General features: G+C 48.2%; 1 protein-coding gene across 1 annotated transcript in view; it reads right to left on the reverse strand.

Annotated features, from left to right (window-relative positions):
* plxna2 (plexin A2) overlaps window positions 1–24,150 on the reverse strand; it is a 321,281-nt gene that overhangs the window by 11,912 nt on the left and 285,219 nt on the right. The window contains exons 23-27 of the mRNA XM_071347743.1: window positions 17,003–17,069; window positions 16,261–16,407; window positions 15,475–15,634; window positions 13,724–13,827; window positions 3,645–3,744 (exon numbers count right to left, since the gene is read on the reverse strand). Of these exons, the coding sequence (XP_071203844.1) occupies window positions 3,645–3,744; window positions 13,724–13,827; window positions 15,475–15,634; window positions 16,261–16,407; window positions 17,003–17,069 (578 nt within the window). The remainder of the gene's footprint in view (window positions 1–3,644; window positions 3,745–13,723; window positions 13,828–15,474; window positions 15,635–16,260; window positions 16,408–17,002; window positions 17,070–24,150) is intronic.

The raw sequence follows: 24,150 nt of genomic DNA on the forward strand, positions 1-24,150 counted from the left end.
ACCAGAGAGCTGTGTAAGGACATCAGGGATAAAATTGTAGACCTACACAAGGCTGGGATGGGCTACAGGACAATAGGCAAGCAGCTTGGTGAGAAGGCAACAACTGTTGGCGCAATTATTAGAAAATGGAAGAAGTTCAAGATGATGGTCAATCACCCTCGGTCTGGGGCTGCATGCAAGATCTCACCTCGTGAGGCATCAATGAAAATCATACAATGTGATTTTCTGGATTTTTAGATTCCGTCTCTCACAGTTGTATTGTACCTATGATAAAAATTACAGACCTCTACATGCTTTGTAAGTAGGAAAACCTGCAAAATCGGCAGTGTATCAAATACTTGTTCTCCCCACTGTATACTGTATTCTATTCTACTTTTAGTCTATGCCACTCTGACATTGCGCATCCTAATATTTATATATTTCATATATTTCCATTCTTTTACTTTAGATTTGTGTGTATTGTTGTGAATTGTTAGATATTACTGCACTGTTGGAGCTAGGAACACAAGCATTTCGCTACACCCACAATAACATCTGCATGTGACCAATAAAATGAGATTTGATTTTATTTCCCCCCCAACACACACACACTGAACCTCCTCCTGTCTAATTTGCCCTTCTCCTCTGTAGTCTCATTCAAAGCTTAAAACCCCCTAGTCCCTTGTTCCTCTTTAACCTTTCTGTAAAGTAAATTGCAGCGTTGGATCATTTCATATTAGCTTGGCGGAAATATGATGAAGGAAGGGGAATAAATAGGTGTCTGTCTGTCTGTCTGTCCGTCCGTCTGTCCGTCTGTCTGTCCGTCCGTCCAGCTCAATACATGTCTGTTGGCCCTCTGGATAGCAGGAGCAGCACCCTCTCACTCGACTAAACGGATGAAAGGAGCCATGCACCAATAATATTTCATTAAGTCCAGAGAGTGGGGGAGGGGCAGCTGCCAGCCCAGTGCCCCCCCCCCCCCCTCTCTTTCATATCATCTCCCCCCCACATCTATCTCTCTCCCTCTCATATCATCTCTCTCTGTCTCTCGCTCTCTTTCCTTCATATTATCCCTCTCTCTGAATAGAGGTGTGAGAGAGAAATCCATATTTATGTTTATTTATTTTCCCTTTTGTACTTTAACTATTTGCACATCGTTACAACACTGTATATAGACATAATATGACATTTGAAATGTCTCTATTATTTTGTAACTTTTTTGAGTGTAATGTTTACTGTTCATTTTTGATTTCACCTTTGTTTATTATCTATTTCGCTTTGGCAATATAAACATATGTTTCCCATGCCAATAAAGCCCTTTTGAATTGAATTTAATTGAGAGCGAGAACGAGACGTGGCTCTCCTGGGTTCCTCTTAAAAGGAAGTAGTATTGTCTCTTTCCTGCTGTCGCCACGTTGAATCAATGCATCAAAGATCTCTAATATGTAAAGCACTCCAGCCATCTTCTTCCCTCTTTCCTTTGACACTAAGGAATGGCGCTCTTCTCCTCCTCTCTTCTTCGCCAGTGTTCTTACTTAGCAGCTCTTTCCTCCCCAGTGGCGGTGAGTGTGTGTGTGTGTGTGTGTGAGGGGTCTGGAGGGGCTCTCTATCATTGTCAGATCCCTCTCACCTGTCTTCAAAGGGCAGTGTGGGACAACTAAGCCTCAGCGCTCTACAGCGCTCTACAGCTCTAAGTGGTATTTTCTAAAGAGCAGCAGCAGCGAGAAGGGTCTCTAGGGTGGCCACTGGGGACCTTTGAGTCTGTCAGCCCCTGTGTGTGTCTCTCTCTGCGTGTGCGAGTGGGGTGGATTGAGGTCTCAAATCCCATTTTAAGCCACTGGCAGGTCCTTGCCCCTCTCTCTCTCTACTCCTTCCTCTCCAGGGGGGCAGACCTCTCCCTCCTATCTTCAGCTCAGTAACCACTGCACCAGGCTTCACGCTCCCGGGGGTGGGTGTGAGGGCAGCAGGGGTGTGTGTGTGTGTGTGTGTGTGTGTGTGAGGTAGGTTGTGAGGCATCAGGGGGGAGTGTGTAGTGGGTTACTCAGGGCCGGGAGGGCGCTGGAACAGTAAATTGAGGCGGGATGCTAAATGCTGAACGTTAAATTGATATGAATCAATCAGCTGGGTGTCGGGGCACATCTGTGCCCGCTGCGCCAGGTTTTGATTGATTGGGGACCGGGCTGGAGCCAGAGGACAGGTTGTTTTTTGATGCAGCATCATACAAAACACACACACACACACACACACACACACACACACACACACACACACACACACACACACACACACACACCCCCTCATTGCTATTTAATGACTTTGGTCAAATATTCAGATTTAAGCAGTATGTTGTTCAGGATGGAATACTGTGTAATATTGTATGCATTACCAGCCACTGAACCAAACTGAGACTAACATAATGTGTTAAGTTTCCTTTAGATCATTCAGGTTGGCAATTCATCTCCAGATCCTCTGTTTCAGTCATTACAGAGTAATACTTCTTTACTACATTAGAGCGTAATACTGCTTTGTTGGTGATGTAGTCATTACTCCTGTATCTCACAGTCTCTCTACAGTACATTCTTAATGAGGATGTGTTAATGAGGAGTTGGCAATGCTTTCTCTGACATCGTAAACGTCACTATCTTTATGAATTAGAGATAGTCCTATAGGACCTTTATTGGACATTGCACATTAGCTATCCTCATTGTTTGTCTGACACTGTCCAGGGCTAATTTCCAATATACTGGTGGTTTTGTGATTGGCAAATGGGGACTTAGTAAATAGGAAAGGAGAGGGATGATGGTGTTACTGGCCCAATTGGTCATCTCTCCAGGCGACAGAAAACAACCTATGGGGGTTCTCATCCAATCCCAGCCCTGATAATTGGCCAACCGTGTTCCGTTTTCACTTTCTATTGGTGTGAAGTATCATTCACAGTGAATAATTAGCCAATCACATGCTGCCGTTGGGGTTGGGCATGGAACCAGATGGGAGGCCCTGTGGCTCACCCCTGTGACTGTCACCAGTGTGTGTGTGTGTGTGTGTGTGTGTGTGTGTGTGTGTGTGTGTGTGTGTGTGTGTGTGTGTGTGTGTGTGTGTGTGTGTGTGTGTGTGACGGACCATTACACTCTGGCTCCAGGCTCAGTCCGGCGTCCTCATTATTATACTTGATGGTAAAACCAAACACCTCTCTCCATGTCTCCCATCGGGCCCTCTCTATTCTCCCCCTCTCTTTCTCTCCCTTCATCCCTCTATCCCCCTCTCTTCCTCTCCATCCCTCTACCACCCCTGCAGTTTCTGGGCTGTGAGGTAAACGGCAGTAAACACCATCGGGAGGAGATAGTACGGTAAGCAATGGCTCCGCAGCAAAGCATTAAACGCTCCAAACAGAGCTGGTCTTTAGCTAGGAGGGTTTTATTTTTGCTCACATTGTGGCTCTGGACAAAATGTCTACAAACTCATCTGAAAGGCGAATGTGTATATCAGGTGTGCTCACACCCAAAGGCTTAGACACGGAACACTTTGACCTCCGACCCTCCCTTCCTCTTCCTGTGTTAATATTTATGTTGATGTTGTTTGTTTGAAATAGTCCCATGGCTTGAGGAGCTAAGTACAGTACTTACCATGGTGATCTATGTACAACGTTCTATGTTCTATGTGCTCACCATATCTGCTGATAGAGGTCCGGGAGATGCTGGCTGACGGGGGGATGTTGTAGGAAGAGGTCTGTTTGGGCACCAGAGCCACCACACAGCGGTCAGACACCTGCAACAACGCAACAGAGAACATTTTGATAAGAGAACATCCTCAATCACCGACAGGCGTACTGCTCACGGATGACATGTTGTCCGTTTGCAGTACACATTGATCTGCAACCCTGGTTTAGCACACTCCGCCCCTTTCCAAGAGATACGAACACGTGCTCACACATATGCCATGACACAGCATCTCCTTCCTCTCCTTCTCCTTGAATCCCTCCCTCCCTGTACTCTTGTCACATTCTCTCCATTCAACTTCCTCTCATCTCTAAAGCCTCGTGGGCTCTCTCTGAAGAGCGTCTCTCTGTAAGAAACGACTCAAATGCCTCTGTGATGAGATGATCCGCATCGTCATTCCCATCACTCCCCAGCCATTAGGGAAATAAGGAGAGGAGAGAAGGGATGGGGAAGGGGAGGCGGGAGTGGGCAGAAAGCCGGAGCTAAAGCAATGCGGAGTGAGAGCTTCCCACTGGCATGTCTAGAAAACAACCTCCCCCGCCTCACTGTCATCGCAGCATCTCAGAGGGGGGGGGACGGGGACGGGCAGAGAGAGAGGAAAAGAAATTAAGCCATAACAGTGATGGAAAAAGAGAGAAAGACAGAAAGTGGAGGGATTGTCCAAAAACGGAAGGGAAATTGATGATAAGAAAGATATTGAGAGTGACAGACAACAATGGCACAGTGGAAGAGTCAGCCCTCCAATCCAGCTCTATTGTCTACAGTATTCCTACAAAGATTTCCTTTGATCTCAACTACACGAGGTACGGAAGGAGGATGAGCTCTCTCCACATGAAAGAGTTCTCCTTATAGGTCACCTTTACTCTACTGTACATGCCAGGACCACTCTGACTACCTCTCTGTCTTTGTCTATGGACGACACATTGCTGACTCTGTCCACAGTCTCTCCGAGCCACAACCATAAAAGTCAGTGTTCTAAACCATTACACTTTCTACAGTCATTTACTCTACATTTCATTGCTAATCACAGCTGGGAGGGTGTGTTTGCGTGCACTCTTTCAATCTGGATAGACAAAATATTGCACACAAATATACAAAACCCCTGTTTCCTTTTTGAGAACCAAAATGCCAAAGCCCTCTGTGGCATTTCCAGCCAGCCCAGTGAAGGGATTTGAGTTTTCGGAGTGAGAGAACAAGATGGACAAACATCCAACAGTGGGAAATCACCAAGCAGCCACAGGCTGAACGAAAACCTCCGATATGACATGAAAACAAGGTTGAGAGAAATAAGCTGTCCCCCGACCCCTCTCCTCACTGTTAGCCTCTCTAATGCTTCAGCTGGGTCACCTCTCTCTTCTCTCCTGTCGCCTCCTTTCTACACTTCTCCTCCTCCTCTTCTTAGCACACCACGGCTAATGACGTGGCCCCATGTTGTACAGTAGCAACCCTCAAACCCCACTCCTCCACTAATTTCTAACAGGCCATTAGCTGGGGTCACAGCCAGGGTCAGGGCTAGAGCTAACTCCAGCTCCAGCAGACAGAGCACTTGAAAGGACAGAAGCTCGAGGAGGAGTCATCTCATTAAATGATGCCACTCCGCCTGCCCTCTTAGTGGGAAACGACAAACCGCTCTTTGGAACCTCTTTCCAGCCGTCGGCTCTGGATTGTGAAGACCTCTCTTCTTTCCTCCCGAGCCCAACCTATCCTCTCCCTCTCCATATTTTCGTAAGCCTTTACCCTCGTTCCTCCAGCTCTGACAGTAGTGACACCTGTTCCTTTCTACACCGAGCATTGTCTCTCTTCCTCTCTCCTTTATGGAATAGTCTGACAGGAGGCTCTCTCTCTCTCGCTCTCTCTCTCTGCCTCGCACCGATCCTTCTCCCTCTCCTCCTCTATGTTATGGAGTCTGACAGAAGGGCTGTGTGAGCGTAGAGATAGAGATGGGTTGTGGTGATAGTGTAGATGATTGAAGGCGTGCAGCTTCGTCCTTCAGGGCTAATCCACAGCGTGAGGCAGGGAGCTGAGGTGAGCCTGACAGTGGCCTGCAGGTGTGATAAGGGACCAACGCTACACTGTGATAAGACTTCCATCAAACAGCCCCCTATCTCTCATCCCCTGATCCTGTGGCCCAAGCCTAGCTTAGGAGGCCTATCTATCACAGATTGGACTGGACTGTGCTGGGCTGAGGTTTAGCCACAGACAATTTCCTAACTGACAGGTCTTTAATATAGACCTTAAGGTTATTACGATGAAAGGGTTATTTTGTAATTTGTACACTAAATTGTGTTTTTTATCAAACTAAATAGCTTTCGAAGAGCGTTCTAATAACGTATACTGGTTGGGACGATGCAATGAGAGTTGAGTTCCCACTGTGTTTCCTAAGAGAAGATGACTCAATCTGCAGCAATACTGGCTGTCATCAGACCCCATACCAACTGTCTTGGCGTATAAAGGAATCTGTGGAGAGCAGAGGAACACTGTCTTCACTATGCCTGCCACAATGTTGATCTAGATTTCCTTCTCTGTCTGAGCATATTTTAAAACTCAAACTCTGTCTGTGGGGTGTTGTTTGCTCAGATGACAACAGGGGACGAGCCGCCACAGAGAATCAGATTGATGGAAAGATACGTTTCTGCTGTAATCCAACTATCCGTAGTGTCTGTCTGGGTTGATCTAAAATAGACCCAAAACGTCCCAGTGCAGGTTCTCAGTCTGGGTGGTGTGAAACTGGAGCTCCTGGTGATGTCGGTTCCTCCACAACACAACAGCAGTAGGACAACACAAGGTCAGGACACAACATGGAGGCACAGTGACAGGGCTTTAATGTCTTGGCACAGTTTAGCCCGCTACACTGCAGGAGGATGGGAACCAAGTCATTTCCTGCAGCCATTTTCCTCAGTCACATTTCCAGCTGTGCCCCTGGAAAAATCCTTACCGTCCACGTATGCACAGCAGAGGACGGGAAAAGCCAAGGTACGTGTGAAGCAAATCGGACTCAAATTACTACACTTTTCCCAAATATGCAATCCATTTAACTGCAACCACCTCACTGCAATGCATTTTAAGTGATCTATTTGCAGTTTAAGATTTCACCAACACCTCACACGGGCAAGCATTCACAGCTCTAAACACCTGACTTCCCACACAGTTTTTTATTTGAATTGTAAATCTTGCCCTATGTCTCATGCCACTCAAGCCCATTATATGGTAATTGGATGTGAGTGTGCCACCTCTGGTCTAGCCTGTTCTAGGCCCTGCTCCCCTGGGAACTACTGGACCGGTAATGCTATTCACCAGACGGAAGGTTAAACATCTCACGTCGGAGGATGGCAAAGAGAGAGGGAGAGGGGGAGGGAGAGGGGGTAAAAGAGATAGAGGGAGAGGTAGCGAGAAGGAGGAGAGATACATGGAGGGAGACAGAGAGTGCAAAGAGTTGAGCTGGGATCATGAAAAGAGAGAAGGCGAGAGAGGAAGAGGTGCAAGGGTAGGAGATAGAGAGAGTGCAAAGAGAAAGTAAGGGCTTGGCTGACGAAAAGCTCCCTTTGACAAGGAGGAAGACTAATCAACAAAGAGAGATCAACATCAGCAATCAGCCAGGCACTCTCCTATCTGCTCTCCTCCTGCTCCGACCAACAGTCCAGGTGTGTGTGTGTGTGTGTGTGTGTGTGTGTGTGTGTGTGTGTGTGTGTGTGTGTGTGTGTGTGTGTGTGTGTGTGTGTGTGTGTGTGTGTGTGTGTGTGTGTGTGTGTGTGTGTGTGTGTGTGTGTGTGTGTGTGTGAGAGAGAGAGAGAGAAGGTGTGTCTGTGGAGATTCATTCAGTCCCCCTGAGCTCCAACTATACTCTCAGAAAAAAAGGTGCCGAATTGTACTTAATACGTACAAACGCGTGTCACTGTAGTGGTACTCTGTAAGGTACGTCATTGTACCATTAGTTCTAGGTACATAGTTTTACCCTTGCAGTTCCTACCATAAAAGTGTACCATATAGTCCACAGAGACAAAAGCGAACCTTTAGAAAAGGTTCAAATTAGCCTTTTTAGGGTACCACCACACTGACAAAGCCATTTGTTCCTTCTAAGTGGCAAAAATGTACTTCTCTATATCAAGTCCCTCACGTGTACACACCCCTCCGCCATCCCACTTCTTTTTATTATTATTAAGGTCGAGTCATGCGTCCTCCGAAACATGACCCGCCAAACAGCGCTTCTTAACACCCGCACACTTAACCCGGAAGCCAGCTGCACCAATGTATCGGAGGAAACACCGTTCAACTGACGTCCAAGTCAGCCTGCAGGCGCCCGGCCCACCGCAAGGAGTCGCTAGAGCGCAATGAGCCAAGTAAAGCCCCCCCCCTCCGCCAAACCCTCCCCTAACCCGGACGACGCCGGTTGTGCGCCCAGCGTCACAACCGGGCACGGCCGGCGATGCAGTGTCTTAGACCGCTGCCCCACTTGGGAGGCCAGTGCCATCCCCAAACGGGACTCGAACCTGGTCCAGCCAACACCTTAACCATTACGCCTTGAGAGCCGTAACTCCTGGCAGTGTTGGGTTAAGGTCAAATGGTCTTATGTAAGCCTTTATAAAGACCTCAGATCTTGCAGCGGACATGCTCAAACATAACCATAGACGACTTAAACACTTCCACTCATGGGTGGCCAAAAATAACTAACTGAAAGCCACGCCCCCACTAATCCACGCCTCCACCCTGGGATACAGAAATGAATCTTCTCTGTACCCATTTTTTTTGTGTATGATAATGTGCGTACCTCTGAAATGCAGGTACATTATGTGTATTTTAATATTTTTGTACCCCTGGGAACAATTCCCGTACGCTAACCGTACCCGTTTAGTCTGAGAGTGTAGCAAAGGTAACTACTGAATAAAGATGCTTCCGTACAGTCTGTCTCGTTTTAAATGCATGCATTAAAGTTTTAATTTCAGTTGAAGGAGGCAGGTGAGGAGAAGGTGTGTATATCCATATCTGGGATATGTAAACGTCCATTTCCCATGAGGTAAGGAAATAAATAGCAGAGCATCCAAGGTTGTTAGGGATTTCATGAATTTGAATGTGTGTCTCTCTGGTCACACTGTCTGGTGTGAGAATTAGCAGAGTCACAGGGGTGAGGTTCACTAATTCTGCATATGTAAATATTTCACACGCACGCAAATATTTCACGTCTTCGTGCCAGGAGGCGCGCACACACACACACACACACACACACACACACACACACACACACACACACACACACACACACACACACACACACACACACACACACACACACACACACACACACACACACACACACACACACACACACACACACACACCCCTACCTGGCTCATCACAGCTATAATGATAAACAAGAGGCTCCATCGCTCCCCTTCTTTTCCTTCTTCTCTCCCCATTTACTCTCTTCCCCTGCTTTCTTGTCTCTACTCATCCCCCCTCCCTCTAATCACCCTGCGCCCAGCCCGTGTGCGTCTCCTCTGTAGTGGTGTTGTGTTAGGGAGTCAGATCCATGATCAATAGGCAGGCTTCAGATGTGCTATTGAGCGCTGAGAGATGCTCCTCTATCGCTGTAACAAATGTGTGTGTGTGTGTGTGTGTGTTGTTGTTGTGCCCTGTGGCGTCTCCCACGGCTAATGAAAGAGACAGAGTGACACAAAGCAACATAACAACAACAGAGAGACCTGTCGGAGGATGGAAGCTAACATATTGCACATCCTCCATCAACCACTACAGAGCACCATAAAGTCAGAGTAGAACCATAAAGTCACAGAGTAGTACCATAGAGACTCAGAGTAGTACTATAGAGACTCCGAGTGATACCATAGAGAGTCTATAGTACAATAAACACTCAGAGTAGTACTATAGAGACTCAGAGTAGTACCATAGAGACTCCGAGTGGTACCATAGAGTATCAGAGTAGTACCAGAGACTCAGAGTAGTACTATAGAGACTCCGAGTGATACCATAGAGACTCAATAGTACAATAAAGACTCAGAGTAGTACTATAGAGACTCAGAGTAGTACCATAGAGACTCCGAGTGGTACCATAGAGACTCAGAGTAGTACCAGAGACTCAGAGTAGTACTATAGAGACTCCGAAGATACCATAGAGACTCAATAGTACTATAGAGACTCAGAGTAGTACTATAGAGACTCAGAGTAGTACCATAGAGACTCCGAGTGGTACCATAGAGACTCAGAGTAGTACCAGAGACTCAGAGTAGTACTATAGAGACTCAGAGTAGTACCATAGAGACTCCGAGTGGTACCATAGAGACTCAGAGTAGTACCATAGAGACTCCGAGTGGTACCATAGAGACTACGAGTGGTACCATAGAGACTCCGAGTGGTACCATAGAGACTCAGAGTAGTACCATAGAGACTCCGAGTGGTACCATAGAGACTCCGAGTGGTACCATAGAGACTCCGAGTGGTACCATAGAGACTCAGAGTAGTACTATAGAGACTCCGAGTGGTACCATAGAGACTCCGAGTGATACCATAGAGACTCAGAGTAGTACCATAGAGACTCAGAGTAGTACCAGAGACTCAGAGTAGTACCATAGAGACTCAGAGTAGTACCATAGAGACTCAGAGTAGTACCATAGAGACTCAGAGTAGTACTATATAGACTCAGAGTAGTACCATAGAGACTCAGAGTAGTACCAGCGACTCAGAGTAGTACCATAGAGACTCGGAGTAGTACCATAGAGACTCAGAGTAGTACCATAGAGACTCAGAGTAGTACCATAGAGACTCGGAGTAGTAACTATAAAGACTCAGAGTAGTACCATAGAGACTCCGAGTAGTACCATAGAGACTCAGAGTAGTACCATAGAGACTCAGAGTAGTACTATAGAGACTCGGAGTAGTACCATAGAGACTCGGAGTAGTACTATAGAGACTCAGAGTAGTACCATAGAGACTCAGAGTAGTACCATAGAGACTCGGAGTAGTACCATAGAGACTCAGAGTAGTACCATAGAGACTCAGAGTAGTACCATAGAGACTCGGAGTAGTAACTATAAAGACTCAGAGTAGTACCATAGAGACTCCGAGTAGTACCATAGAGACTCAGAGTAGTACCATAGAGACTCAGAGTAGTACTATAGAGACTCGGAGTAGTACCATAGAGACTCGGAGTAGTACTATAGAGACTCGGAGTAGTACCATAGAGACTCGGAGTAGTACTATAGAGACTCGGAGTAGTACCATAGAGACTCGGAGTAGTAACTATAAAGACTCAGAGTAGTACCATAGAGACTCGGAGTAGTACCATAGAGACTCAGAGTAGTACCATAGAGACTCAGAGTAGTACCATAGAGACTCAGAGTAGTACTATAGAGACTCGGAGTAGTACCATAGAGACTCGGAGTAGTACTATAGAGACTCAGAGTAGTACCATAGAGACTCAGAGTAGTACCATAGAGACTCGGAGTAGTACCATAGAGACTCAGAGTAGTACCATAGAGACTCAGAGTAGTACCATAGAGACTCGGAGTAGTAACTATAAAGACTCAGAGTAGTACCATAGAGACTCCGAGTAGTACCATAGAGACTCCGAGTAGTACCATAGAGACTCAGAGTAGTACTATAGACTCAGAGTAGTACCATAGAGACTCAGAGTAGTACTATAGAGACTCGGAGTAGTACCATAGAGACTCGGAGTAGTACTATAGAGACTCGGTGTAGTACCATAGAGACTCGGAGTAGTACTATAGAGACTCGGAGTAGTACCATAGAGACTCGGAGTAGTACTATAGAGACTCGGAGTAGTACCATAGAGACTCGGAGTAGTACCATAGAGACTCAGAGTAGTACCATAGAGACTCCGAGTAGTACCATAGAGACTCAGAGTAGTACCATAGAGACTCAGAGTAGTACTATAGAGACTCAGAGTAGTACCATAGAGACTCGGAGTAGTACTATAGAGACTCGGAGTAGTACCATAGAGACTCGGAGTAGTACTATAGAGACTCGGAGTAGTACCATAGAGACTCGGAGTAGTACTATAGAGACTCGGAGTAGTACCATAGAGACTCGGAGTAGTACTATAGAGACTCGGAGTAGTACCATAGAGACTCGGAGTAGTACCATAGAGACTCAGAGTAGTACCATAGAGACTCAGAGTAGTAACTATAAAGACTCAGAGTAGTACCATAGAGACTCGGAGTAGTACCATAGAGACTCGGAGTAGTACCATAGAGACTCGGAGTAGTACTATAGAGACTCGGAGTAGTACCATAGAGACTCGGAGTAGTACCATAGAGACTCAGAGTAGTACCATAGAGACTCAGAGTAGTAACTATAAAGACTCAGAGTAGTACTATAGAGACTCGGAGTAGTACCATAGAGACTCGGAGTAGTACTATAGAGACTCGGAGTAGTACCATAGAGACTCGGAGTAGTACTATAGAGACTCGGAGTAGTACCATAGAGACTCGGAGTAGTACCATAGAGACTCAGAGTAGTACCATAGAGACTCAGAGTAGTAACTATAAAGACTCAGAGTAGTACCATAGAGACTCGGAGTAGTACCATAGAGACTCGGAGTAGTACCATAGAGACTCGGAGTAGTACCATAGAGACTCGGAGTAGTACCATAGAGACTCGGAGTAGTACCATAGAGACTCGGAGTAGTAACTATAAAGACTCAGAGTAGTATGGGTACCATAAGAGAGCGCTCTGAGGTGCTTAGGGGGGAGAGAGAGAGGTTGAGACCGCTGCTTACTATCTGTGGGTGAAGGAGGGAAAAGGAAAAGAGAGAGAGAAAAAAGAGAGGAAAGAAAAAAGGAAGGAGACACAGAGGGGGGTACATACAGTAAATCAGCATGGGACCAAGTCCTCTACGAAGGACACTATGATATGTCCCATCTAATAACCCTGACACCTTGTAAATTATTCTACCTCTTTTTTCTCCTCCTCTGGGGAAGCAGGTCTGAGAGAGAAAGGCCCCATGGTAAGGCTGCAGCCCCAGCCCCCATCCATGACAGACTGAACCTAGTCCTCAGTAACACACACACACACCACGGCTGCAGATCAACAGGCTGCAGTCTGGAGCTCTGGGCAGATGGTCTCCTTCTCTGAGTAATGGGAGCCTGCTGACCCTCGGCACTGCTGAAAGATTCATGTGCTCTGGAGAAGACTAGCTGCCTTCTCTCTTTACATCTCCCCTTCTCCCTCTCTGTCTTTCTCCCTCTCTCCCCCCCAGACCATGAAGGTGGCAAGGAACTGCAGGTCAAGTCTGAGCCTCTGAGATGTAGAGAGAAGTTCAGCGTGGAGCGAGGCAGGGCTAATTGCTACGGTAACGGGTAAAGGACAACCTAGTCCCTGAGCGGAGGGAGATTTAAATATAGATCGAGAGAGAGAGAGAGAGAGAGAGAGAGAGAGAGAGAGAGAGAGAGAGAGAGAGAGAGAGAGAGAGAGAGAGAGAGAGAGAGAGAGAAAGAGAGAGAGAGAGAGAGAGAGAGAGAGAGAGAGAGAGAGAGAGAGAGAGAGAGAGAGAGAGAGAGAGAGAGAGAGAGAGAGAGAGAGAGAGAGAGAGAGAGAGAGAGAGAGAAAGAGAGAGACTGTATCTCTCCAGGGAAGACACTTTATAGGAGGTGTCGGTTTTCTCTCTCTTCCGCCACCTGAGGAATAATTGCCCTCTATTTTGTGTGAGTCATGCAGATCAGATGAAACCAGGCGAGTGAATTCTAATGAGAGTTTGGAGGAGGAGGATTCAACGTCTCAAAGTCAGAAGCTGCTCAACACTAAAGTTCACCTACAGTACATCTGAGTGGGCCTGGGTCATTTCATTTCCATAAACTATCATTATACTACTATATAGAACTATACATAACGTGGCTGAATCCCACGTTGTAACTCCAGAGACTTATATGGATACCGTACACAACGAACTGCAATATACTGTCATCAACATGTATATATGTCATGTAGATGGAATAACACTGCCTGGTAGTGCATGAGTGTGGCGAGTCTAGATATACGCAACGTAGATCCGTTCACCGTACCTGGTAGTGCATGAGTGTGTTGAGTCTCTTCCAGTCGTTCTCTATCTTGGTGGTGATGTCCTCGTCCTGCAGCACCACGCGGGCCATCCGCCCCTGACGCCACTCTGACGGGGCCAGAGAGAAGAGACGCTGCGTCACTCACGCTGCCAGAAACACAATCACACGCAGACACACACACACACCAACGCACCTATGCACGAACACGCACACGCAGATAACGTGCACATGAACATACACACATACAGTGTCCTCTAGTTTGTGTTTTCCATTTACTGTTGAAGCCTTTGTATCTCACGGTAACGCCCTTTTTATAAGGTGTGAGCTGAGTCACCTACAACCAATTCAAATCAACAACACTGGTCTACAGTATAAAGAGCTTCACAACCCTGTCTGTCTGTCTGTCTGTCTGTCTGTCTGTCTGTCTGTCTGTCTGTCTGTCTGTCTGTCTGTCTGTCTGTCTGTCTGTCTGTCTGTCTGTCTGTCTGTCTGTCTTTAAGCCAGAGGAGGTGTGGTATATGGCCAATACACCATTGGTAAGATCTGTTCTTCCGCACGATGCAACGCGGAGTGCCTGGACACAGCCCTTAGCCGCGGTATATTGGCCATATATCACAAACCCCAGAGGTGCCTTATTGCTATTATAAACTGGTCATCAACGTAATTAGAGCAGTAAAAATAAATGTTTTATCATACCCGTGGTATACGGTCTGATATACCATGGCTGTCAGCCAATCAGCATTCGGGGCTGGAACCACCCAGTTTATAATGGCCATTATTTCCTCTGGCAAGATGAGTGAAACTCTTAAGTTATTCCCTGACTGCAACTTCATTTGATTGGTGTTTCTGTGTCGCTGCGAAGAGGCACACATCAGGAGCTTCCAAAGGACTCTTGAGAAAACACATTATCCAGATGAAGCCATATCAACAGCCATTCTGTTCTACAGACACACAGAGCACTCTGTGTACTCTGCTAGGTTAGGAGACGAGAGACCGCGCCCGGGTTGACTTGCATTTTAATGAAACATTACACACTAACAAGTTCAAGATGTACGCTCAGTCAGCCCCGCCGGTTTAATTGGCACTTGTGTCAGTGATATGTCGTTGCATAACCATACGCATTCCGCGGTCGGCGCGGTGATGGTGGAGTGGGAAAAGAACGCGGCGGGAGAAGCACTAAGAGAGAAAATCCTTCCCAGAAAAGTGAGTCAAGCGAGAGGGAAAAGGGGAAGAGGAGGGATGGAGGGGGAACGTTGACCCGATAATGAAAAGATAATAAGTGTGTTGATGGGGAAATGGACGGGCAGCGTCGGCCATCACTGGGTAGTGATCATTGATTTTCTCCTCTGTTGACTGGACTTTATTACTTTGTGCCACTGCCAGCAGACGCTGCTGCTCCAGGCTTCGGGCACGACCCCCCTCACCCTCCCTAGCGTTACCTAGGCGATAGTGATATGGAGAGACGGCCTCCTGTGGCTGGGGCCAGTGTGGTTGAAGGGCGCCTAGCACTCCTGACGGGAGGCTGGTGTTTCCATCTCCCTGGTGTGAAGCGAGAGCCCATGAGAAGACGGGCAGGAGGAGCAGGAGATGTGGAGGTAACGGCGGTGTTGCCTCTCCAGGGCCGGGGCGGCAGACTGTGTGGGAGGCGGTGGGCCTGGCATGGTGGACCTGTGGTGCCCGTCTGTCAGCTCTTACCTGGGTCAGTCAGTCAGGCTACAGACTAGGGAGGGTGTGTGTGTGTGTCTCTGTCTTACCCAGGTCCATGTCGACAGCGCGGGGCCTCTGTGAGTAAGGCATGTTCTTATAGCAGGCGTCCAGTATCTTCTCCTTGACCTGGGTGATGGTGTCACAGTTCAGCACCTTCACTGGGATCTCAGGACTGTTCTCATTGTCTGGGTTCACACAGTTCAGAATCTGAAGGGGGGGACGGGAGAGGAGAGGGGGTTACGGTGTGTGTGTGCGTGTGTGTGGGTGTGCGTGCTTGCGTATGTATGTAAGTGTGTGTGTTCCTGTGAGTGTTTGTTATGTCAGTGCCTGTGTGTGTTTCAACGCCTCTTCGTGTGCGAGTGCGTTTCTGTGACTATGTGTGTGTGTTGATGGGTCCTGTCACGGTCCGGATGCCCCCCCCCCACTAAAATACTATTCCCACGCCCCCACCACCATCCTAAAATCTAATTTCACACCTTCGGCAGGACGCCAATTTCCAGCTCCGGCAGTGTATTAGAGTGATGAGCCCAGTCCCCTGTCAGAGTAATCAGAGCTAGAGTCATGTCTTGACTGTGACTGTCTTAGTGCTCTTGTCTCTGTCTCCACACTGCTCTCCTGTTGGTGCAGCACTGGCACCCACAGGGTCATTAGCTATCCAGGACACAGAGGGAAGCTAAACATGATGGTGCGTGTGTGCGAGAAAGATAAATATGTAGTCAGTAGTGTGTGTGTGTGTGTGTGTGTGTGTGTGTGTGTGTGTGTGTGTGTGTGTGTGTGTGTGTGTGTGTGTGTGTGTGTGTGTGTGTGTGTGTGATTGCCTGAGTGGTACTGACCAGGGTCTTGTAGTCAATCTGCTGTCTGATCAGCTTGTCCTCACTGAGAGAGTAGCGCGCCTCTCCTGTGATGGAGTCTATAGGCCCCTTCTCCATCTGCTGCTTGATGGCACAGTACAGCATGAACAGAGGCTCCCCAGCACACTCCTAGAGAGAGAGAGAGAGAAGGGGAGGGAGAGAGAGAGCGGGAGGGAGAGAAGGGGAGGGAGAGAGAGAGAGGGATCGAGGGAGAGAAGGGGAGGGAGAGAGAGAGAGGGCGAGAGAGAAGGGGAGGAAGAGAGAGATAGAAGAGGAGGGAGAGAGATAGAGAGGGAGGGAGAGAAGGGGAGGGAGAGATAGAGAGAAGGGGAGGGAGAGAGGGAGAGAAGGGGAGGGAGAGAGAGAGATAGAAGGGGAGGGAGAGAGGGAGAGAAGGAGAGGGAGAGAAGGGGAGGGAGAGAGAGGGAGAGGGAGAGAAGTGGAGGGAGAGAGAGAAGGGGAGGGAGAGAGGGAGAGAGGGAGAGAGAGAAGGGGAAGGAGAGAGGGCGAGAGAGAAGGGGAAGGAGAGAGAGAGATTGAGAGGGAGAGAAGAGGAGGGAGAGAGATAGAGAGAGATAGAAGGGGAGGTAGAGAGGGAGAGAGAGAGAGAAGGGGAGGTGGAGAGATAGGGAGAGAAAACACAGATTAACGACATAAAATGTATTCTCACTGCTACAGCCCTGGTTTACTAAAACTGCTAAACTGGAGGTTGCATTAGACTCACCTTGAGGAACCTGTGAAGAAGGAAGGCGAACCAGTTGGTGAGCATCTTCTCTGCAACGGACTCCGTTCTGAAGAAAGAGGGAAAATAATGTTTTATTAGTTCAGATCGGAATTCACCCTATCCTTTGATGCTGATGTTTCTTTCTCAAATGGATCCAAAATCATCTCAGGGCATAACATGGGAGGATGGAGGGAACATGGAGGGTTGAGGATAAAACTGGAGTCATTGGAAGAAAAAGCAAACAGTAGAAACAGGGGGAATGAGAAAGAGAAGAAAAAGCAGGCAGAAAGGAATGGTTAACAAGCATGAAAACAGATGAAAGGGTTACTCTCTCCTTCTCCTCCAGAGGACCAACAGTACTACTACTGAATACCAACACAACACGTCTTCTGAGAGCTGGCTAGCCGTGCTGGGAAAGCATAAACACACACAGTCTTCCCCCTCAGACTCCCTCCTCTCTCCACATCACCGGCCTAAGCTTCACACACAGCTGTCGATTATTTTCCAGCTGTGTGATAGCTGTGTGTATTCTACCTGCTAACAACATCAGCTGTCATGATTACAGTCTCCAACCTGGACATGCTAAAAGCATATTCTCCCGTATGTCTGTGTGTGTGTGTGTGTGTGTGTGTGTGTGTGTGTGTGTGTGTGTGTGTGTGTGTGTGTGTGTGTGTGTGTGTGGTGTGTGTGTGTGTGTGTGTGTGTGTGTGTGTGTGTGTGTGTGTGTGTGTGTGTGTGTGTGTGTGTGTATTGCTTGGGTACTCGAGTGCCGCCGAGCGGCTTTACAACCTGGTGCGTGTAGAGGAGGCCATACACCATACAGGCTGTAACAGTGTAACAGCGGTGTACAGGGATGAGGTAGGATGAGGGGTAACGGGCAGGTATTTAACACGCCGACCTACGCTAAGCGTGGACAGGACGGACAGCCGGACGAACAGACAAAGGGACGGACAGTGTGAAGAGAGAGATGGTTACACCTGTTCACATGGGAATAACTGAGCGAGCTGGCTTGTCATTGTGTGGAGAGAAGACCATGAGACGACGGTCTAAGAACCGTGTCCCACTTTTCTGTGACTGGGGAAGACGAGAGGCTAGAGGTTATCTCCATAGTGGTCGAGGTGTGGTCGAGGTGTGGTTGAGGTGTGGTCGAGATGTGGTCGAGGTGTGGTCGAGGTGTGGTCGAGGTGTGGTCGATGTGTGGTTGAGGTGTGGTCGGGGTGTGGTCGAGATGTGGTTGAGGTGTGGTCGAGGTGTGGTTGATGTGTGGTCGAGGTGTGGTCGATGTGTGGTTGATGTGTGGTCGAGGTGTGGTTGATGTGTGGTTGATGTGTGGTCGAGGTGTGGTTGATGTGTGGTCGAGGTGTGGTTGATGTGTGGTTGATGTGTGGTTGATGTGTGGTTGAGGTGTGGTCGAGGTGTGGTCGAGATGTGGTTAATGTGTGGTCGAGGTGTGGTTGATGTGTGGTTGATGTGTGGTCGAGGTGTGGTTGATGTGTGGTTGAGGTGTGGTCGAGGTGTGGTTGATGTGTGGTTGATGTGTGGTTGATGTGTGGTTGAGGTGTGGTTGATGTGTGGTTGATGTGTGGTCGATGTGTGGTCGAGGTGTGGTCGATGTGTGGTCGATGTGTGGTCGATGTGTGGTCGATGTGTGGTCGAGGTGTGGTCGAGGTGTGGTCGAGGTGTGGTCGAGGTGTGGTCGAGGTGTGGTCGATGTGTGGTCGAGGTGTGGTCGAGGTGTGGTCGATGTGTGGTCGAGGTGTGGTCGATGTGTGGTCGATGTGTGGTCGATGTGTGGTCGAGGTGTGGTCGATGTGTGGTCGATGTGTGGTCGAGGTGTGGTCGATGTGTGGTCGATGTGTGGTCGATGTGTGGTCGAGGTGTGGTCGAGGTGTGGTCGAGGTGTGGTCGAAGTGTGGTCGAGGTGTGGTTCCTAACTGCTGGAGGCTGTTTCCTCATGACTGCAGCAGACCACTGCAGTAGATGGAGGACTTCAGTGACTACTGAAGTGTGCTGCAGCAGGAAGGTGGAGTTTTATTCACCCCATTTGAGCTGCAGGATGAGCAGGAAAAGGCCATACTTACGTCTGAAGGAGTGAGTGATTGTGTCCTCTTCTATACACGCACATGCATCCACCTATTGCCTCTCTCATCTCAACTACTATTCTCCACTAAGCCGTCATCCTCCACAATTATACGGACCCTCCATACTCTGTTTCCAAGCTGGGGAAAAAACAACACACATTTTGTTTTTGGACAAGGTGCACATTTCCCTCCATAAGTCACAGCCCCTCCTCCATTTCGAAGAAGTTAATGGAAGCGATTAGGCATTTTAATAAGCTCAGCAAGTCCCCGTGGAAGGAAAGTGAAATAAAGGCTTTTGAACGGGGGGCCTTTTCCCCCTCCCCCTATCTCCACTTCCCTCGTTCTTTTAATTGAGTTTCATTAATGAACATCAGGATTTTCATTATCCTACAGTGCATTAAGACTGGGGCCTAATGCTGGCAAATAGTTTGAGGGGGGCAGATCAGCAGTAGAATGTCTTTACAATGGGATGGCGCATATACACAACATTCCAGGTCCCTAATAACCCATTCTAGCAGCTCAACGCATGGACAGGAATCTCATTAGAAAAACACAGAGGAGAAAAAGACTGAAGGCGATTGGAAACTAGCTACTGCTCTGTCGTTTAATTTGTTAGACGGGGGAGAGAGACAGAGAGATATACAACGAGAGAGAAAACAGAAAGCTCTACAAAAGAGAGAGGGACAGGGGATGGAGTGAGAGCTCGGTGCACGCAGGTAGGGGATCATTAATGAGTACACAAGCCTCATGAAGAATGTCTCTAAAGGAAGACGGAAAGGGTTAGAGCTAGGTGAAGTGATGGAGAGAACGCGAGAGAGAAAGAGACAGAGAACGCGAAAGAGAGCAATATGAAAAAACTGAGTCACAGAGTCTCACTAAAAGGTTTGAAAGCAGATAAACACATTGAAATGGGAAAGTAAGTAGGTTGAAGTCGGCAGGTTGTCAAAACATAGATACCATGTTCAGAAAGCCCTTAGGGGGAATCAATCTAATGTTCTGTAGACTCACAGGTAGAAAGACTCCACTACAGTCAGGGAGGGGAACAAAACCTTTAGACCTAAAGTATTGATTTGGAGCGCATTCTCTCAGAATGGAAAAGGATCCTCAAAACAACATGGAAGTATGAATAGACTCCGTATATAAAGCCGTGACCTTGGCTTGTCGCCTTACTCTTGCCTGTGCCTCTGGGCCATTCATGGAAGCTATTCTCTGGCTCCTTTGTATTGGTCAAATGGTTACATGGTGAAACACGTGGAGTTAGATTACTGAGTGGACAATGGGCTTGTAGTTTCTGCTACTGTGAAACTATAATAACATAAGGCCACTGGCAGGGATGAGTACATAGCCACCCACCCCATTGCACTCATAATATAACCTTAGACAGGAGTTAATGTCTGCTGTCACAATTCCTGACATTTAATCCTAGTAAAAATTCCCTGTTTTAGGTCAGTTAGGATCACCACTTTATTTTAAGAATGTGAAATGTCAGAATAATAGTAGAGAGAATGATTTATTTCAGCTTTTATTTCTTTCATCACATTCCCAGTGGGTCAGAAGTTTACATACACTCAATTAGTATTTGGTAGCATTGCCTTTAAATTGTTTAACTTGGGTCAAATGTTTCGGGTAGCCTTCCACAAGCTTCCCACAATAAGTTGGGGGAATTTTGGCCCATTCCTCCTGACAGAGCTGGTGTAACTGAGTCAGGTTTGTAGACATCCTTGCTCGCACACACTTTTTCAGCTCTGCCCACACATTTCCTATAGGATTGAGGTCAGGGCTTTGTGATGGCCACTCCAATACCTTGAATTTGTTATCCTTAAGCCATTTTGCCACAACTTTGGAAGCATGCTTGTGGTCATTGTCCATTTGGAAGACCCATTTGCGACCAAGCTTTAACTTCCTGACTGATGTCTTGAGATGTTGCTTCAATATATCCACATAATGTCAGGACCCGGTGCGAGAAACAGTCACTAAATCGGCAGAACCCAGAAGATGAGGCAGACACAGCAGTACTAGAGATGGTGGTTTAATAAAAAATAGATATCTTCCAAAATACAAAGAAATCCACAAAGTGGTAAAAACAGCAAGGGAAAAACAAACCTTAAAAGACTAATCCAAAATACAAAAGAACAAAACCAGAGAACCTCTGGAAAATCCAACAAGAGAAAAATATATGTTCACAACAAGGCTTGGGCTGGGGCTGGGTGCTAACATACAAACACTGAGCAAGGAACTGAGGAACACACAGGGATTAAATACTAACAAGGGAACGACATACAGGTGCAAACAATAATTAGAGCAAGGGAAAAACAAAAGGTACAAAAAAGGTGCAATGGGGACATCTAGTGACAAAAAACCAGAACAGTCCTGGCCAAAACCTGACAGAATCCCCCTCCTAGGAACGGCTCCTGACGTTCCTACCAGCCTTCTCAGGGTGGAGGGCCCTGAACTGACGAATGAGGTCAGGGTCCAGTATGTCCTTGGCAGGAACCCAGGAGCGCTCCTCGGGACCGTAGCCTTCCCAGTCCACCAGATACTGCCAGGACCGCTGCACCCGGCGGGAGTCCAGTATCCGGTGGACGGTATAAGCCGACTGGCCTCCGATGACACGGGGCGGAGGTCTGCCTGCCGGAATAAGGGGAGAAAAAACAACAGGTTTTAATAAAGAAATGTGAAATGTGGGATTGATTTTAAGGGATCTGGGTAAGTGCAGGCGAAAAGTAACGGGATTGACTCTCCTGGCAATCTTAAAGGGTCCGATGAATCTCTGGGACAGCTTGCGAGACTCCACCCGTAGCGGTAAGTTTTTTGTTGAGAGCCATACTCTCTGGCCGGGGTACAGGGTAGGACCGGGACGGCGACGTCTGTTGGCTTGTCGTTGGTACTGCTGTGAGGAACGCAGAAGATTAAGACGGGCCTTCTTCCACGTAAGCCGACAGCGTCTGATGAACCTCGAGGCTGAAGGCACTCTGACTTCTGCCTCCTGGTCCGGGAACAATAGAGGAGCATAGCCAAACTGACACTCGTGCGGGGATATACCAGTGGAGGAGGAGCACAAGGTGTTGTGCGCGTACTCGGCCCAAACAATGAAGGATGACCATGTGGATGGGTTGTTGGAAACCATACATCTGAGGGTGGTTTCCAGCTCCTGATTCATCCTCTCAGTTTGGCCGTTGGACTCCGGATGGTACCCTGAAGATAAACTGGCCGTGGCCCCTATGAGTTGGCAGAAGGCCTTCCAAAACCTTGAGGCGAACTGGGGACCTCTGTCGGAAACCATATCTTGCGGGATGCCAAAGACTCGGAACACATGGTTAATCACCAACTCAGCTGTTTCCTTGGCAGAAGGTAATTTGGTCAAGGGAACAAACCTGGCCGCCTTAGAAAACCTGTCGATGATGACTAGGATCGTAGTATTACCATGGGACGGAGGAAGGCCAGTAATAAAGTCCAGCGAGATATGGGACCAGGGTCGGTGGGGAATAGATAAGGGGTGAAGGAGTCCTTGAGGGCGGAGGTGAGAAGATTTGCCCTGGCAGCACACGGAACAGGCCTTGACGAAAGTGGCAACGTCTTCTTTTATGGTGGGCCACCAGAACTTACGCTGGATGAACTCCAAGGTGCGACCTACGCCCGGGTGACAGGTGAGGCGAGAGGAGTGCCCCCACAGAAGGACTTGGGACCTTGCTGCCTTGGGAACAAACAACCGATTAGCAGGACCTCCTCCAGGGCCCGGTTCGATGGCTTGAGCTTGTTTCACGGTATCCTCCACTTGCCACGAGATCGGAGCCACGATCTTAGCGGCAGGAAGAACAGTCATGTCAGTATCTTCTCGAATGGCAGGAGAGTAGACTCGTGACAAGGCATCCGGTTTGAGATTCTTCGACCCGGGTCTATAGGTGAGAATAAACTGGAATCGGCTGAAGAAAAGAGACCATCGAGCTTGTCTGGAGTTCAACCGCTTCGCCTGCTGGATATACTCCAGATTTTTGTGGTCCGTAAGCACTTGAAACGGTTGAGAAGCCCCCTCGAGCCAGTGTCTCCATTCCTTCAATGCCATCTTAACCGCTAGGAGTTCACGATCCCCCACATCGTAATTCCTCTCGGCCGGGGTAAGCCGGTGAGAGAAGAAGGCGCAAGGATGAAGCCTCTTGTCTTCACCCCTCTGAGACAGGACAGCTCCAACACCAACCTCTGATGCGTCTACCTCCACCACAAAAGGTTCATCCGCCGTCGGTAGTGTCAGGATGGGAGCAGAGAGGATGCGCTGCTTGAGTCCTTGGAAGGCCGTCTCAGCTTCTCTTCCCCACAGAAACCTTGTGTTGCCACCCTTGGTTAAAGCTGAGAGAGGGGCTGCCACCGAGCTGAAGTTCTTGATGAACTTGCGGTAGAAGTTAGTGAAGCCCAGGAAACGCTGAACTTCCTTAACGGACTTGGGGGTGGGCCAATCTGCTACCGCCCCTACCTTCTTGGGGTCCATCTGGACTCGACCGGGTTCCACTACAAATCCCAGGAACTGTACTCGAGAGGAATGGAATTCACACTTTTCCGGCTTAACGTACAAATGGCTGTCTAGGAGGCGTTTGAGCACTTGTCTGACATGCTTAGTGTGTTCTTGAAGGGAGCTCGAAAAGATGAGGATGTCATCCAAGTAAACAAACACGAAAATGTTAAGCATATCCCTAAGCACATCGTTTATGAGCGCTTGGAACACAGCCGGGGCGTTGGTCAGGCCGAAGGGCATCACCAAGTATTCGTAGTGACCAGTAGGCGTGTTGAAAGCGGTCTTCCACTCGTCACCGGGTTTGATCCGCACAAGATGGTATGCGTTCCGCAGGTCAAGCTTAGTGAAGACCACTGCTTCCTGGAGCAGCTCAAAGGCTGTGGCCATAAGGGGTAGCGGGTAGCGGTTACGGACGGTTATGGCATTAAGTCCCCGGTAGTCGATGCAAGGACGTAATCCCCCGTCTTTTTTGGCCACAAAGAAAAACCCTGCTCCCGCCGGCGAGGTGGATGGACGCATGAGGCCTGCTGCCAGAGCGTCCTTGATGTAGGTATCCATAG

The sequence above is a fragment of the Salvelinus alpinus genome, chromosome 17 (genome assembly GCF_045679555.1).
Source record: "Salvelinus alpinus chromosome 17, SLU_Salpinus.1, whole genome shotgun sequence".
Classification (NCBI taxonomy): domain Eukaryota; kingdom Metazoa; phylum Chordata; class Actinopteri; order Salmoniformes; family Salmonidae; genus Salvelinus; species Salvelinus alpinus.